Source organism: Trichosurus vulpecula, chromosome X, assembly GCF_011100635.1.
Source record: "Trichosurus vulpecula isolate mTriVul1 chromosome X, mTriVul1.pri, whole genome shotgun sequence".
NCBI lineage: Eukaryota > Metazoa > Chordata > Mammalia > Diprotodontia > Phalangeridae > Trichosurus > Trichosurus vulpecula.
The window spans coordinates 10,337,440-10,355,811 of record NC_050582.1 but is presented as its reverse complement, the minus strand read 5'-3'; the positions used below and the strand labels follow the sequence as shown (position 1 = coordinate 10,355,811).

At 42.9% G+C, this 18,372-nt stretch overlaps 1 protein-coding gene across 1 annotated transcript; it reads right to left on the bottom strand.

Moving 5' to 3' along the window:
* Positions 1–200: 200 nt before the first annotated feature.
* LOC118832702 (heterogeneous nuclear ribonucleoprotein A0-like) lies at positions 201–1,052 on the bottom strand. The gene has a single exon (XM_036740031.1). The coding sequence runs from the start codon at positions 1,050–1,052 to the stop codon at positions 201–203; it is 852 nt and encodes a 283-aa protein (XP_036595926.1).
* Between the last annotated feature and the right edge of the window lie 17,320 nt (positions 1,053–18,372).

Sequence of the window (18,372 nt, the reverse complement as noted above, 5' to 3'; positions counted from 1 at the left end):
TGGGGCCCTCCATAGGTTTGGGATCAGGGTTCCAACCAGGTTTCTGGTTGAAGCCCCATCCAAATTTGGGGCTGGAGTCCAGGCAGGTTTGGGGCAGAGCGCCCAGGCAAGTGCGGGGATGAGACTTCCATCAAATTTGGGGTCAGAGTCTCCATCAGGTTTGAGGTCAGGGTCCCCCAAAGACTTGGTGTCAGGCCCCCCTACTGATTTGGAGGCATGACCCCAATCAGGTCCAGGGGCAGGGCCCCTGATGGTTTGGTATCAGGGTTCTCAGGGGATTTGGGGCCCGGGCACTCTGCAGGTTTGGGGATGAAGTTAAGGCTAGGGGTGGGGCTGGGGTCCACATTAGGTTTGGAGCTGGGGTCAGGGCTTCTGCTGGAAGAGAGACCTGCATGAGGTCGGTTGGAAGGTCTCCTGGTACGGCTGCTCCCCAGGTCGAGGCTCCGCGGGTCCAGGTCCTTCTTGGGCAAAGCCTTCTTGACCACCACTCGGTGGCCTTCGATGGATTGGAACTTGACCACAGCGGCCCTGTCTGCAATGTCATGGTCAAGGAAGTGGACAAAGCCAAAGCCCCGCCTTTTGCCTGACTGCTTGTGGATGACGATCTCAGCCCTTTGCACAGGTCCAAATTGTGAGAAGTGTCTCATCAGGTCGCTCTCGCCCAAATCATCTGTGAGGCCACCCACGAAGATTTTCTTGACTCGGGAACGGGCCCCTGGCTTGCTAGAGTTCTCCCAGGCCAATGCTCGCTTCAATTCTACTTGGTTGCCGTCCACTGAATGGGGTGAGGCAGCCAGGGCTCTATCGGCCTCATGCACTCTGGAGAAAGTGATGAAGCCAAAGCAGCGGGAACGCCTGGTGTAGGGGTTTATAGCCACTATGCAGTTTGTGAGGCTGCCGAAGGCCTCAAAATGTCCCCGAAGGCTAAACTCGTTAGTTTTAGGGTTGAGCCCCCCAACGAACAGCCTACAAAGTTCTACACTCTCCAATACCGAAGAACTCGGCCTGAGGCCTGGCTCCATGGGGGCCTGTGAATCTGGAGGGGTAGCCATCCTTGAGGATAGCGGAAGCCTCCCTTGAGGTTAGCGGAAGCCTCCACAGAGAAGGAAGGGCGGCAAAAAAGCGAACAAGTGGAACCAGGAACGCCGCAGGAGCTAGAGGATGCGCAAAGGCCGGGAAAAGTAAAAAGAGGGTCGTGTGCATCAACTGCCCTGATTCAAAAAAAAACGGTCACGTGCACTAGCTGCCCTGCTCAGAAAGCCTGTGCAAAGCACAAACTCAGTGCGCCTGCTCAGAACGGCAGAGCTCTGTGTCTGTTTCTGGCCACTAAGTCAGCCGCCCCCCAGTGAGAAGGCAAGTAACTGCAGCTGAATGGTCTTCCACAGAGGCATTTGCAGCCCCTCCCTTAACAGGGAGCCTACAGGGTGCTTTTTGCCCAGGGAATCTTGCATTTAGATTTTGTCTCAGATTCTAGGCTGCAATAAGACCCTGGGCAAATTCTGTGGCCTCCAGCCATCGCATAGGAGAACTCATCTCTTGGAGAATGCAGGCCACCTCACAAGGTAATAGTGGTCCATCAATAATATCCCAGATCCATCAAATTTTGACATGAAAGATGCTTTTAAAACAATCCTAAAGACAGGCCTCAACTGCCATGCACTTCCTGGCCCTCACCCCCTCCTTGCAAGAAAATCCTAGCCACTTGTAAGGTGCTCTCAAAAATCATTCAGATGCCCAATCCTAGAGCTTAGCCACAACTAGCATCCCCAACTTCACCCTCTGCCCCAGACACATGCATGGAACCACAGCTCCTTGGTGTAAGGGTGTGACAAATAGTTGTGAAAAATAACAATACCAGATGGGCCTAAAGAGAAATCACATTTACCACATCTCTGCTGTCACCAATACCTTTTCCCATTCTTTATTTTCTTTGGCAATTTTCCCCCCGGATACTGGAATATTTGCTTTAATATTGTGTTCCTCCCCTGTCCTCTTCCCCCCAAACCCCAAACCATTATAACCTTGCTGAAGAGAGAAAACTCATGCCTTTCCTATTTCCTCCAGTACCTAATAATGATGGCTGACATTTATAGTTGCAAAGCATTTCTCATGTGTCATCTAAGTTGACCTTCCCCAAAGCCCTGTAAGCTATCAGCTTTTCTTGTTGTTCAGTTATTTTTCTATTGTGCTTCTTCTTCATGACCCTATTTGGGATTCTCTTGGCAGAGCTACTGGAATGATTTGCCATTTTCTTCTCTGGCTCATTTTACAAATGAGGAAACTGAGGCCAACAGGGCAAAGTGACTTGCTCAGGGTCACACAGCTAGGAAGTATCTGAGGCCAGATTTGAACTCAGGAAGAGGAGTCTCCTGACTCCAGGCCCAGCGCTCTAACCACTCCATGCACTGTGTCACCTAGAGGTATAAGCTACAGATAATAAAATTCCCATTTTATATATGAGAAAAATGAGACTCATAGAGGTAATAGGATTAAGGCAGGATTATGTCACTAAGAAGTGCCAGAGCTGGGATGTGAATTCAAGTCCATCACCCAGGCCACTCTACTGCCCTAGCATCAGTCAGTCTGACCTGCCTACTATGTGCCAGGCACTGTGCTAAGCTCTGAGAGTACAAAGAAAGACAAAAGGAAGTCTGTACTCTCAAGGAGACAAGACAAATAACTACATACAAACAAGCTATACAGAGAATAACTTGGGAATACCAAACAGGAAGAAAGCACTAGAATTTAGGGTGACTGGAATAGGCTTTCTGTAGAAGATGGGATTTGAATTAGGACTTGAAAGCAGAGATGATAAGGGAGAGCATTCCAGGCACAGGAGGGCGGGCAGCCAATAAAATACCCAGAGATGGAGAAACAGCAAGGATGCCATTGTCAGGAGATTTCAGAAGACATGGTGTAGTCCAAGACTGGAAAGGTGGGGAGGAGGCAGGCTATGAAGGGCTTTGAATGCCAGAGGATTTTATATTTGATTTTGGAGGTGATAGGAAGTCACTGGAGTTTATAGATCACAGAAGTGATGTCATCAGACCGGAGCTTAAGGAAAATCACTATGATAGCTGAGTGCAACATGGAATAGAGTGAGGAGACTGGTGGCAGAGAGACCAACCACCAGACTATGGCAATAGTCCAGGCATGAGGCAACGAGGGCCTTCATCAGGGTGGGGGCAGTGTCAGAGGAGAGAAAGGGTATGAAGGATGTTACAAAAGTAAAATCTACAGACCTCAGCAACAGATTAGATATAGTGGGGGCCCAGGAGGGTGTTGAGAGAGAATAAGGAACTGAGGATGACACCTAGGGTGTGAAGATAGTGGTGTCCTCAACAGTAATAGGGAAATTAGGAGAAGGAAGGGTTTGAGGGGAAAAATAATGAGTTTAGTTTTGGACATGTGGACTTTAAGATGTCCTTGGACATGTCTATAGGACATCCAATTGCAGATACGTTAGCAACGTGAGATGAGAGGTTAGGACTGGAGAGATGAATTTAAGAATTGTCTGCGTAAGGATGATAATTGAATCCATGAGAGTTTATGAGATCACCAAGTGAAACACCAGAGAGTGAGAACCTAAGGAGGCCAAATATGGAGCCTTGGGGGGCACCTCCAGTCAGTGAGCCTGAATAGGATGATAATTGGGTGAGGAAGAATAAGAAAGAGAGAGCAATGTCATAAAAGCCTAGTGAGAAGACAATATTAAGAAGAGGGTGCAGAGAAGTCAAGAAGGATGAAGACTGAGAAAATATCATTAGATGTGGCAATTAAGAGATTACTGGTAACTTTGGAGATACCAGGTCTAGCACAATCCAGAAAACACAGGAAGCCATGCCATTGACTGGATATTATTTTGTAAAGCACAGTACTTAATCCCATGTCTAACAGCAGGTCATAGGAAATGGCCAAAGCCTGAAGATGATTAAGATCACCTGGGCGTGCCTGCTCCGGATGTCTCTTATATGTACGTATTGGCATATTATCACCTTCATGAGAATGGAAGCTCCTTCAAAGTGGGAATGATTTTTTTGCCTTTCTTTCTATACCTAGCACTCAGGACAGTCCTAATTAATGAATACATGTTAATTTACTAACTGATGTATAGTCCTTCACCAGTGTAACCTTACTCATTGGAGAGCTTCTTTTTAATTTTTTAGCAGGAAAATGACGTGATCACTCTGTTCTTTGCAGAAGTTAGAACAGTATTTTGCAGTCAGAGGACCTAGATTCCAATTCCAACTCTGCCTTTTGCACCGAAACGGTTATTGGCAGCCCACCTTATCTGCTGGGGCCTTGGTATCTTTAGCTGTGAAATAACAGTTGGCTTGGCTGACCTGGGAAAGCCTCCGCATTCTCTCACTCTCCGATTCTATGATTAGTAGGGGAGGCCATTGTGGCAGTTCAAGCTTAAAACAGTTATAAATAGGGTATCAGCAGTGGCAATGGAAAGCGAGATGAGGTTGAGAGATTGCAGAGAAAAATCACAAAGATTTATAAAAAGTGAGTCCTAATAGTGAACAAGGTAGCTAGGTGAGTCAGTGGATAGAGCGCTAGGCCTGGAAATAGAAAGACCCTAGTTCAAATCTGGCCTCAGACACTCTCCAGCTGTGTGACTCTGGGCAAGTCACTCAACCTCTGTTTGCTAATCCACTGGAGAAGGAAGTGGCAAAGCACTCCAGTATCTACCAAGAAAAGCATGGTACATGGAGTCACGAAAAATCGTGCAAAGCTAAACGACAACAAAAAATTAACAAGCAATTGAACCTCATTCATGCGTTTGTAAGGCTGTTTCCTCTGAATAGAGTAGAAATTCCTTGAAGGAAGGAATTCTCTAGGTGTCTAGGTCCAAGGGAAGGAGAATAGAAGGTGATTTTCACCCCATCCAACACTCCTGCAAATCAAAGGTAAATGTTTAACAGACAGCAATACAATCCCCTTTTAAGTTTAATCTGCATTATTCATATTTTCTTAAGTCTAGGCCCTCAATCAAACAGAAAAAAAAAACCAAGCTGTAGTTTGTAGCCTGAAGATTCCCTAAGTGTAAATGCTCACACTGACTTTGACAATCTGTTTCCAGCTGGCTCCAGTCCAGTCCAGTCCCAGGGGCCTTCTTCAACCAAGTGAGACTGGCAAGGGAGGCTCTCCTGCCTTACCTGGTGTGGAAATGGGCTCAGCAGATTTCGGCTGACTAACCAGGAACGATTTGCCTGCAAGTTATGAGCCAGCTGCATCCGGCTTCTAAGGAGAGAAGCCATTTTAGATGGCTTTTAGAAAAGGCCCCTTTCTCCATGTATCAAAGATGCCACAGGATGCATCTTGCCCAGAGGCAGTGGGTGTGAACTAAGGAAACTCTGCAGATACCTTGCAGCTTCCTTTCCCTCCACTTTTCAGAGACAAGGGGGATCAATGTCCCTTTCATCAGTTACCTCCCAAGCTTTCCCTGCCTAAGCTGTGTTTGTATGGCCCCTGGGTCCCAGCTCTAATCACTCAAACAACTGTCTGGCTTAACACCTTTTGCAGATCTGTTGAAGGTGCAAATTAGTCCCAACTTGAAATTCCTATCTGTGCTTATCTATGAATTTTATTTGCTTGCTGATTTGCTTCCTATCTCTGTATCTTTTGGATGTCTTAGGGCAGAAAACCACTCTGGCTGTAGATTAGAAATTCCTAAGGGCAGAGGCTCTGTCATTTCCCTGCACCTAGTGAGATACCACATGCAAATAGACACTCATTAAGTGTCTTTTGATAGTTCTCACACCTGGGGCTTGGTCTGGCTTTGAACCAGATTAAAGAGCCCGGTAATGGTAGCATTTGAGGATGGTGTATAGTATTTTTGTGGGTTCTTCTAATAGACACTAGAAATCCACAAACTTTTATCTCTCCTTGGAGAAGAGCAGAGCCTGGCTCCAATTTTTCCCCTCCCCCAGAGTCCATAGCTGAACTCCAGGGAAACTCCACCCTTTGATTTTCACAAGACTTCAGCTTGGGGAGTAGAGCTAGTTCAGCCCCTGATTTGCTTGGGATCATTAACAAATAGTATGGCTTTAATGGAACCAACTCTCTGAGAACAAAATGGGGGAGGGCAACGGAAAAGAACCAACAGACCACGGCCATTACAGATCCACTCTTCTTTCAAATTAGTATCCATTCCAATTTCATTATAACAGAGCGAAGTGGAAGAAATGGGTCCCTCAGAACCACAAATCAATACGTAAACCCTGATCAATGGACATGAGGCTCCTCTGGATATTTGCAATCTCTCAGAGCAGTTTGGCAGACTGGAGCAGGAAGCAATCCATTAGGTTCTGAAAAGAGGAAAGCCAATAAAGGTAGGCTAGATGTCAAATTCTCACATCCCTCATCCATCTGGTTTATGAGAGCTAGCCTCTCAAACCTCCACTTTCAGCACCTGAAGCTGGGCTCTCCTACAGATATGGAAGCTTGAATTTTAGAACATTTAATTAATTTAGTAGTCGTGGGACCAGGAATATGTGTGTGGGGGTTACGGTAGCAACAAGCAGAAATGGACAGTTTCTCCCTGGAAAATGGGAACCCTCATACAGGCCTAAATGTTTCAAAAATAGGAATAGAAAACTCCAAACCTATATGTTCCCTGGGGTCCCTGCCATCCTCCTTTAGAAAACGAAGAGCGAGGTATGCCCCTGCACTTTTCTTGATGGGGAAAGCATCTGCTTTTCATATGGCACAATTCTCACTGATACCGTGCTTTCCCCAAAGAGAAACTTCAGCGTGTAGCCATGATTAGTCACAGGCTGCATCTGTCACACTTTATCATATTCCAGCTAAATGAGCTATCATAGCATCCCATGAATTACTGACACATTTTGGAGTCTATTCCTAACCTGCGACCAAGATTTATGGCGACCGCCACCACAAATCCCAAGGTGACTTGTCCACTTAGAAATGTGGACTGAAATCGCACAAGGCTATCACTAGGCTATGACATGGCAGTCTTGCAATTAGCTACTCTCCAGGGCTAAATGACAATTTATGCCCAGTAAAAACCAGAAAGAATATCAAAAATACAGCTATTAGGATTTTATATGTGTGTATGTAAACACGTACAAATATGTATATATGTATATATGTGTATATGTATATATGTGTGTATATATGTGTCTGTATGTATGTATTATAGACTGCAGTTGAGTTTTAATATTTTCTGGATGCATTAGTCAAGACAGCTGGGAAAAAAAAGGTGAATTTGGTCTCCAGGGGCTTTGGTTTTCATAGTCCCATCTGAAGAAGTCTCATTTTGAACTCCACTTGGTACTTAATTCATTGAGGACTCAAGTATTTGGAAGTATACATGAAGTATTTTGGACTTGCGGCTGGCTCCCAGAAGGGAACATCTGCCAAAAGCTTCCCCCCACTAAGCTAGCCCTTCAGTGAAGTCTGGTGCTTCCAAACACTGCTGGAGGAGAAAGTTGGATGAAGAAGGCATTGGGGGTTAAAAGGCTGTTGACTATTTGAGATGAGGGGGAAAATGTGCTATGTGGCATCCAAACCTGGTGGGGAAGGAAAACTCAGAGTTAAGAAGAGGTTGTGAAAAATTTGTGCCTGGAGAAATTGAGTCAATTGTTCCACTGGGAGTTTGGGAGGAAAGAACAGATGATATTAAGCTTCGACATTCAGAAGAATGATTTTAGTTCTACATTATCCTGTAATTATTACAGCTCTGCGGGCCCCTGCTTTTTCTGCACAGCCTCCATTTCTGCCGAATGGCTTAGCATACCTACAGTGAGAAAATATGTAGAAAGGAAAAACTCAATGAATTTAATAATCTGTAGTTGGCTCCACTGCCTTAGGAGAGGATTCTAAAAATATATAAATTATTTCAGGGTCACTTAAACTGCTAGCAAAGAATGTAGTTATTGGTTAGGGTAATGAAGACTGAAGCTAATACTCAAAGTGACACTCCCCCCCAAATTAAAAGGGAAAGTTTGCAACTACTGCAGCATTCATTTCTAAAGTGCTTAGAGAGCAGAATGTTCAGATACTGTGGGCAGTTAGACGTTGGTGAGCACAATTCCCCTCTTAGGCTTTTAAAGGGCAGAATTTTTCTTTGTTCTGCAATCACTGCGCATGTAGAACCCCTATCACTTAAGTCTGGAGGAGCAGCAGGGTTATATCAGAAATTCACAACCAGTGCCATTTTGGAAAGCACTGGGAAGGGCAAACAGGCCAAGGACAGCAGCTGACCCTTTGGATTTCCTACTAGCCCAAGGATGACGCAGTTCCCACTTGGAAACACAAGAAGCGCTGGTTATCGCAGTGGTAGAGCGACCTGATGGTCAAGTTTTTGAGTTAGGACCCAAAGGACATGACTAGGACTTTGGGAAAATCACTGTCAGGGAAATGAAAAGGAACAGCACTACTCTTACCCAAAATGAGCTTTCATATAGTCAGTCAACAAGAATTTATTAAGTGTTTACTCTACGCCAGGCATTGTGTTAAGTGCTAGGGATATGATGAGAGACAAAGCTGTCCTCAAGGGTTTCATGTGCTAATATAGAACATGAAATAATATCACTCAATGCCTGATAAGCAACAGCTGGATGCTTCAACAGCTCTATATTTCAAGATGGATCGTCTTTGGATTTCACAGGACAGCTGGATCTGCTCCTACATCCCAAATCATATGGAATACACAAATATGGTTGGTTTCATTTATGCAGGTGTTGTCTATGGCTGCTTGGTGGAATGGGGACACATGCTGGACATACCCCTCACAGTGCTGCCTTACTTGGCCCACAATGTTCCAAATTTTGCTTTTCTTCTGGTAGACTATGTCAGTGTTGCCTTAGCCTTGCCATATGCACCTCTGCTGTCCAGAGATAAGCACAGAGATGTGAAGACGGGAGCAGAAGGCCCCTGCTTGCATCTACTGTCTCCAAGAAAAAGAACTGAGCCATCCACCTATGTATCAGGATTGCGGGGTGTTAGATTTGGAGTCAGAGGCTTGGGTGTGAAGCTTGACTCAGCTTCTTACTATCTGGGTCACTTTACCACTCAGAGTCTGTTTCCTCCCTTGTAGGATGAGTGGATGTCTAGGGTTCCTTCAAGCTCTAAGACTACAATCCTCTTTGCCTTGGTCTTTCCTAGAAATCAGTTTTAACATGGAGCCGATAAGCCTACTTTCCCTTTAGTTCTACCACCACACCATAAAGTTGGAGAGGAAAAAATGATCTCCCATTGCTTCCTTGTGTTTCTCTTATAGAGTGGTTAGGTTAAAAAAAAAACCAAAGCAAAATGGTATCATTATGGATTAACAGAAGAGGTTGGACATTGCCCACTTGAAGAAGTTTTCCTGTTCATGCAAACCCTATGGGGAAGCATCTGAACTTGTATCCATAAGAGAGGAAATGCTGAGGATTAACCTGAAAGGGTCACCTGTCTACCGAGTAGACATAGTTTTTCCCAGTGGGTTGGGTTAGCTGCAAGATCCCAATTTTAGTGCTCCAAATTCCCTTTTCTCTGCCCCTACAGAGATTTTTTTTAAAAATTTCCCTATCTATGGGCCCATTTTTCATTTGAGTCTCTTAAGGCTGTCTGGCTTTTTAATGTAATGGTCATCTTCATATCTTAATAAAACAAAAATTGAATTATATGCACGACTGGGCAAGCATGACATGGCTTTCGCGAGCATATGTAAGGTGTGGAAACCTGGGGAAAAACCTATTCAATCGAGGTTCTACCTCAGCACGCTGCAATGCACTGGAAATGAGTTCCGGTTTAATGGCACTGAATAAGAGGGTAGTGGGGAAAGGGGGAGATCACGGATTGGAACCTAATTAAAAACACCTGATAAAAACGCATGGTGCCAGATGGTAAAGTCAATTTCCCAGTACTCTACTGGCCCAGGGACGGAATGCGCTGACATTCCACAAGGATAGGCTGATAACATCAGCAGCAAAACCAAAAGGATTCTTTAATGGGGTTAGACTTTCTGTTTAAAACTACTTTGATTCTCTATTTTCATCAGCTTCCCAAACTCTACACCACCTTAGAGCACCTCTTTTATTACTATTGAATATCCTCAATATTCATGTAAAAATTAAATAGTAACAATAGTACCCTAATACAATGGTGAGAGGATTATTGTAATGTGACCCAACTACGTTATCTTTCCTTGGAATAATTATTTCTCTTCATTTTTAAGAGCAAAAATATGTTATTACTATATAAATTTGTACTGAAGCATTGAGGACTGACAGGGAGCTGCTGTACAAAACCTGCTTTGTACAAAATCTCAAAATGGGAGTAGGGATCACAAAGAGCCTTTATAGTTTCCTCATGAACAGGCTGTACCATCATAACCGTATTTCCTTTTTTGACTGATTCACCAGGAGATCGCTGTGGACCGAAGAAACCTGGACTTTGCCAAAGCACCTGAGAGATTCTCTTTCACTACTTGTGTGGACAAAATGGAGTGGGGGAAAGGAGGGAGGGAGGGAGAGAAAGAGAAGGGACAGGGGAGGGGAGAGGCTGGATACCAGTACAGGCAGGCACATTGTGGCCAGACTCAGGCCATTCTCATGAATGGTTCCATGTTAGCTTGGACAAAGGTCTCTAGTGGAGTGGCCCAGGGATCTAAGCTCAGCCCTGTGACATTCAACCTTTTTTATCAATGAGTTGGATAGAGGCATAGGTGGCTCACCTGTTAAAGTAGCAGGGACAAGTAACATATTGGAAGACAGTCAAGATTGAAAAAGATTTTGCAAGTTCGATATCAGCCAAAAGAGTAGCTAAAAAAAAGTAACTAGCAAGCCCAGGGCTCAAGACTAATCCTGCCCTGCCTGAGTCACATGACAGCTGAACTCTTCAGGTTTGAGAGCCACAGCACAGGAAGGACAATGAAGGCCTGAGAGCATCCAGAGACAGGTGACCACGATGGTGAAGGACCTCAAAATTGGGCTAACTGTGGACTTGTGGAAAGATCTGCAAATGTTTAATCTGGAAAATAAAAGATTTCCAGGGGAATCGGAGTATTTTAAAGGCTGTTGTGTGAAAGAAGGATTATGTTTCTTTTTGCTCAGCTTCAGAAGGCTAAACTACGTCCAAACAAGCTATATACAGGTTCAACAGAGGGGAAGACACTAGAATTCCAAGGGACTGGGTTTAAGAGGAATAGCAAGTTGTGCATAAGAGATTTGCAGTTTCATGTACAATCATCTTTTTTCTATTCAACTATGTTATGGAAATGCCTGTTTTATTTCTTAAGTTCAGAATAAAGTAAACAACATTTTAAAAGGGATAGAATCAGAATAGAATATTAGAAAACGAATATAAATAAATAAAAAGACGGATTGGGAAAGGCTTCCTGCAGAAGGTGGGATTTTCCCTTCCAACCCTAATGCTCTGTGCTCATTATAGCTCCATCTCCTTAAGTGGAAATGAAATCCTGAGAACGCCATGAAAAACTTAAATGCAAGTAATTACCTGCGATTTTGTACAATATGTTCCCATATTTTATGGGTAGGATTAAGTAGTAGTATGTATTAATGATTTTCTTTGTCAGGCTTATTGCCACCTGAGCACTTCACGTAAAGCTTGAACTGCTTCATAAGAAAGAAAAAAGAAAACTGTGATACATGAATACTTATATGTATGTGCATTTGTATATATTCATGGTGGAAATTGCAGAGGAAGAGAGACTGTCAGGAGGTTAAGGGTGGCATGTCCTTAGCAGCCAACTGTGCCAACAACAAGCAACTTGTAAAACCCTGGTAGAAGAACATTCATTTTTCTTTTCTCCTTGCTGTGTCCTTTCTAGGATAACATGTAATTTACAGTTGACCAAGGCTTTCAAAAAACCTCCAAGAAAAAAAAATAGATTGGCCTTTTGTAAGTGAACAATACTGAACAGTAAATTTCCTGGATTTTATGGTTTTTCCTCTCCAAAGAAATTGGGGGTAGGGATGGGAGAAGCATCTTGCTTTCCAATTCATCTTAGGTAGAGAAGAACCTTTACAAAGAAGTCTGGTTGGTGTCAGAACAGCAGCTTCGTGAAGCTAGTTGAATCCTAGGTTGATAAGGTTACTAGTTTGGTTTCAAAATAGGATTTTCTAACATCTTTCATTTTATTGTTGTTCAATTGTATCTAACTCTTCGTGACCCTTTTTTTGGGGGGGTCTTGTCAAAGATAAGGAAGTGGTTTGCCATTTCCTTTCCTAGCTCATTTGACAGATGAGGAAACTCCGGCAAACAGGGTGAGATGATGTGAAAGATGTCTTGGAGGTACAATTAGTAGGACTTGGTGACTTCCCAGATATGAGGGACAGAGGAAGAAAGAGTCAAAAGTAAGTTGATGGTTTTGTGTGTAAGTACCTAGGAAGAAGATTATACCATTAACAAAAACAGGCAAGTTGAGAGAAGAGGCAGATTTGGGGAGGGGAGGAATGATAAAGCAGTAGTACCACTCTGAGGATGAAACTTGCACCCGGCATTATTAGAGAGTTGGCCCCCTTCCCTGGAGTCCACACAACTCACAGCACTAGTGCATTTGCTCCAAAATAAGGCTCTTTCGCTTTGTGTTTCTCAGGTCTATCACTCACTTGGCCCAGCAGCTCCTCCAGTGCTGGTTCCTGCCTCTCCACTGTTCTGGCTTGCATGCTTAGAGCTCCCTGCTAGGCCAGGTAATAACAAAAGCATCTGGAGTTGAAGTGAGGACAACAAACAGATGTGAAATGGAACAGGTTTGATGTTACCTCTATAGCTCTCTATTTTTATTGATGGAAGCGGAAATTCTGCCTGTGAACCATCATGTCTGATATGTTAGCTGAGGCATTTGCCTTATTAAATAGACACACAAGAAATCAGTACTGGAGGCAATGCCATTTGAAAGTTACTCAGAAATCAATTTTTGAGATATCTCGAAATGGGAAATTTCCAAAAAGAACAGGAAAAGATAATAAAAGATATTACTACTTAAAAAAAGATAACTGAGAAAATATCCGCAGCTCCAGATGCAGAGGTTCACTTTCTGATCTCTGGGAAATCTTCCTGAGGATGGCCAACAGTGTCAAGATCAATGACATTCTTAGCAAAAAGCCAAGAAGGAAACAAGCAGGCTTCCCCAGGTGATCGCCATTTTAATGGTAAACAATTGTCCAGGGTGGGGTTGGGGAGGGGGGCTGGAAGTGATCACTATGATCACTATGCTTCTCTAAGCCTAGCCACAGAGCCACTTTCCACGGGGGATTTTTCTTTGTTTTTAATTGCATTCTTTAATCGTCCCTGCTGGACACCACTCTATTTATTCCTGACCTTTTCTCAAGCTTGTCAGACTTGTTTTGACATTTACTCCGGTCTTGTCATTTGTTATCATCCAGGAATTTAATGTGCAGCCTCCCTTGTCACTTTAGGGAAAAAAATGGAATGTTAACAAACACAGAATTGAATCTGGTGGAATACAATTCAATATCCCACATTAACCTTGAACTCTGGTTAACATCTCTCACCTTGGCTCCTTGTCTCTGCCTGCACCATCACTGAGGTTCAGATAAGAAAGGAAAGGTCAGGAGGTGGGCCCAATACAAGGGGCTTCCTCCTCACCTGTGGGAAGGTCAAATTTTGGGAGTTATTAAAATGACAGTGCTTATATTCTTGGTCTTTAAAAATGCCACATGGCATGCTCAAGCAAGCCATATACTGCTTAGGATCCCCCCCTCCCAAGACCCCATCCCAGTCCCCACTGGGGAATGTCTTGCCAATGCTGAGAAAATATTCCTCCATTGTGTCTTCCCTGTGAAGGCTGAAAAACCTGTTCAAGGTCTTTTTCACCAGCATTTTCTTCTTGCTGCACCCTCTCAGTTATGGTTCACTGGAGTACTTTGTGGGTGATTAAATTCAAATTTATTTTTCTATCAATATAAGGTTCTGAAATGTGCCCTAATGCCCATAAGCTGTATTTTGTGCTATACAGATAATAGGATAATTTTCCTAATGAAAATACTTAATATATGCTATACCAGGGAAGTTTTAAATTGTGGTAATAACTCCTTTTTTGGTATCTGCAGTCTCTACTTTTTTGATTTAACTTTTTGTAAAAATGGCTAGTGATTTTGCTGATTATCCTCAAATGGCTCAATATACACATTCTTAATGATACTATGAATAAATTTGTCAACATTTTGCTGGATAAAACACCTATTTGGGGGAGTTTATAAACAGCTTACAAAATCTACTCAAAATAAACTCCTTTAAAAATGTTGCTGACAATCTGCTTTTCAAGCCAATTTTTAGAATAAAAGTAGCTATTTTTAATTGAGATAAGTTTTTTGTTTTAAATGAGCAATTTACTAATTTCAGACAGTATTTATGTGCACTTAGATCTTTTTTTTTGAAAGAAAACCTTTCGAGAGGAAATATCTGCTAAGCCTTAGGCCCTCTGTGGGAAGCCACTACTCTGCTCAGGCCCTTCAGTAACTGTTTATGAAAATGTGATGGAAAGTGTGTGTCTGACATCGGGCTGATGGCATTGGTCCATGGCTTCTACAGTGATGTAGGAAGGAGGAGATGGGATCAAGAGCTGGAAAAACAGGAAAACCTGAGATCAGCAGACCTGGGGAATACCTAGACTTCTCTTTTGGTGGGAAGAATACGCCACTGAATAGTTTGAATTAATACAAAAGCCAAGAGGTGGGACTACCCTAACTAGAGGACTCTTTATTTTACAGGACCCAAAATGGGTTGATGGGAACTATCTGCTCTTCACCTCCCAACCTTCAACTACCAAGTTCTGCCAGGACTCAGTGCTGGCCCATAGTAAGCAGCTAGAAGCAACTGTCTACTTCCCATCTTTGTCTGTCATGGAGGCAAGAGAAAAAAAGTCACTCATTGTAGACACTCACTGCATACAAAGTAATTTTTTCCAATTTGTTCAGCTATCAGAGTCAGGTATTGAATTTCTGAGAAGTTATCATCTCACCCCAGCTTATCACATGGTCTAGTTAGCAAAAGTCCCTTCATTCATTCACTGAGATTGGGTCCCTTCCTCATCCAGGCTGGAAGTGTAATGACCTTTCACAGGCCCAATCCTAATACCCATTACCATGGAAGCATTGACCTGCTCTGTTTCCAGCCTCAGATGTTTTGCCTTCCCCAAAGACAGCACATCTGAGAGCTCACCATACGGATGCCCACCACCCAATCTGGCCTGGCCTACAGCAGCTAAAAAATCCAGAGCTCCAGCAATTCATCAACGTTAGCTTTTCCGTTAGCAGAGATTACAGATGTGTGCCACCATACCTGGCAAAAATCCATTTTGAATGTAATTTGTATCCACTCTTGTTTCCCATTCTGTAAGGTCAATTACACTTTCTGTTTCAACTCAATTTATGACTGAAGGGGAAGTTTATTTATGACCGAAGGGGAAGATTATTATTTATGCAGTGTGTGTGTGAAATCTGGGAAGCTTCCTGGAGATGGTAGCTTTAGAGTTGTTTGTTAAAGGATGGACAGGAATTGAAAAAGGAGGGATGACATTGGAGGAATAGGAAACCATGGGGACAAATACTTAGAAGCTGTGTTGGGGGAGAGGCAAAGAAGAATTTTTCATGTTAAGGAGGTGGAATTGAGAAGACTCAACAGTGGAGGGTGGCACAGTGAAGAGTTGAGAAGTTTAGGAAAGAATAAAGGGAATATTGGTGATAATTCCAAATGGCAATTCACAGATCACGTTATAGTTAACCATTTTTTTGGGCTACCGGTCACTTCAGCAACACAAAGACAAATCTGTGGAAGTTGAGATGAGACATTTCCCAGGCTCATGATTTTGGTTGAAGATTCTTGATGCTACAATTCTAAGAATGGTATAAATGAGGAGACAGATCAGATGATAAGATAAGGTTACAAAAGGCAGTTTTCATTTCTATTAGCATTGCTCAGAGGCTACAATAATTCAGGGATGCAGGCAAGGAAAAAATGAAGCCTATACCTACTTCCTCCAGAGGTACACTGTGGATAAATGGGATAAAATACGTGAAAGTTATAAATTAGTGCAGTATAGATAAAGTTGAATAGCAGCTCATCAACAAAAGCCTGCCTCCCGCCGCTAACAAAGGGCAGTGAGTTCAAAGTCTTGCACTCAACAATCCAACAGTCCTTTCCTTCCTTCACAGGGATAAGATAATATATGCATAACACTACAAGCTCTCCTCGAAGAAAAGCCCCAAGTAAACACAAGGTGATCTTACTCCAATCGCCACCTATAATTACATGATTTGTGGTGTTTTCTCTATTGTGTTTGTTATCTGACTACTCTATTGATTTCCCCTTGATTCATCCCTTCCAGATTAAGTGATGCATGATTTGCTTACAGTTTGATATTATGCTGTCAGTTTAAGTAACATCAGTGTGAACCAATACACATAACTCCTAGGACTGCCAAATAGTAAACATGTCAAAACCAGAAGAAGTGCCTTCCTCCATGTAATAACAACTTATATCTCTCATCAAAAGCTGCTTATGGAATTTCCACATACTCTGTAGCTATCTGACTTCTGGGTGGAGGACTCTGTTCAAGCTTCATAATATTTTGACAAAAATATTCTCCCACCAGTCCTTGGGGAATTAAAGCTCGCTACTACCAAACCTCCATATTGGGGTAGGTCTCAGGGTGAGTGAAGGTGGGGGTAACAGTCAAGGCTTTGGTAATGAATGCTAAGGAATCCGGAGTTGCAATGCACTGAGTTCAGAATTTCATTGATTCATACTCAAATTTGAATCCACCTCTACAAAGCCTGGATCAGGCTTTGTTTGCATGAGTGTGACCAGAGCAGCAGTGATTCATTCTTTTGGTGTGACTGGTCCAGCTGGAAGAATACCACTGACATAAGTTACACACTTTGTCAGGTCCACAATCTGTTCTTTCTTGCTCGATCGGCCTATTGGTTGCTTCTACCTCCTCAAGATCTCGTCTTCGTTCCCTTTTCTCCACTCATGTGGCAGCGAATGTAGCTTAGACTTAATCATTCTCATCATGGCACCTGCAAAAGTTGCCTGATTAGATGGCCTGCTTCCTGTCTCTCACTTCTATGATACATCCTCAAAATCATCACAAAAAAACCTTCACAAGGAACTGCGAGGAAATCCAAAAGAATCAGAATCTATCACACAACTATGTTCTAGCAGAATCGAGAATTTGAACATAATGGAAGAATACCTACAAGCATATTGTCATGAAAAGAAAACTGTTTAGAATATGTCAATAAATGGCTCCATTTGGTCCCCAGTTACAAGCCAAGACAGGGAGAAGGATCAGACAGAGAAGGGACAGTTTAGGGAACAGGTGAGCTTCTGAATACCATCCAAGTTCCACAGGTAACTAGAGAATACAGAAAATTCACACTCAGGCTGGTTCATATCTGTTCAGCCATGGGCCTTGAGTGTAGCAGTGATTCAGGAGAGGAGACAAAGACTTTTGAATCTGCTCATCTGTTGTTCTCCCTCAGCAAACTGAATTTTTTGTTTTTGAATTTAATTGCCTGAGTTTTTTTTGGGGGGGGGGAGGATTTGGCTTTCCCCACTCTTGAATAAAGGGATACAAAACATGAGAGGCTGTGTGCATGACTACACATTTGTACTGCAACAGAGGGTTATTCTAAAATTGCATCATTCACTTCAAGAAAGCACCTTATTAAGCAATTCATTAAACACTTAATAAGAATTTTGCTAAGTAGAAGTCCCTGTGTTAGGTGCTAAGGATTCCAGAGACAAGGAAAACAACAGTCTCGATCCTCTAGGGCAGACCTACTATGTGGGGATACATAATAAGCAGATAAATAAATACACATTAATCAGAGAAAAGGGAAAGCTCTGCTAACTAGGGGGATCAGGAAAAGCTTCAAGTAGGAGTTGGTACTTGCAGAGCTGTGGAGGAAGGTTGGAATTCAAAGAGGTTTAGATAAGGTGGGAACATGTTCTAAGGATGGAGACATACAAAGGTAGAAAGGTAGGAGATGAAATGCCAGCTCAGGTTGTCTGGAATGTGGAATGTGTGGAAGGAAAGAATGCAGGAAATACAGAAAGGTAGTCCTGAGCCAGCTAGCAAAGGACTTGAAATGTTAAGCTGAGGCCTTTGGATTTTATCCCAAAGGCAATAGGTACCTGAGCAGAATGACAGAGTCAAACTTGCAATGTAAAAAAAAAAGTTTCATTTATGCCTTTTGTTTTATTATGCTAGTCTTTCCCCATAGACCCCCATTCCTATACCTTGCCTTCATTGTGAAAGGACCTCCTATTTTCCTATTTTTTTAAAGCTGATACGGTCTTTTATTTAGGTCTTATAACCATTTGGAAATTATTGTGGTATATCGCATAAAATGATGGTTTAAATCG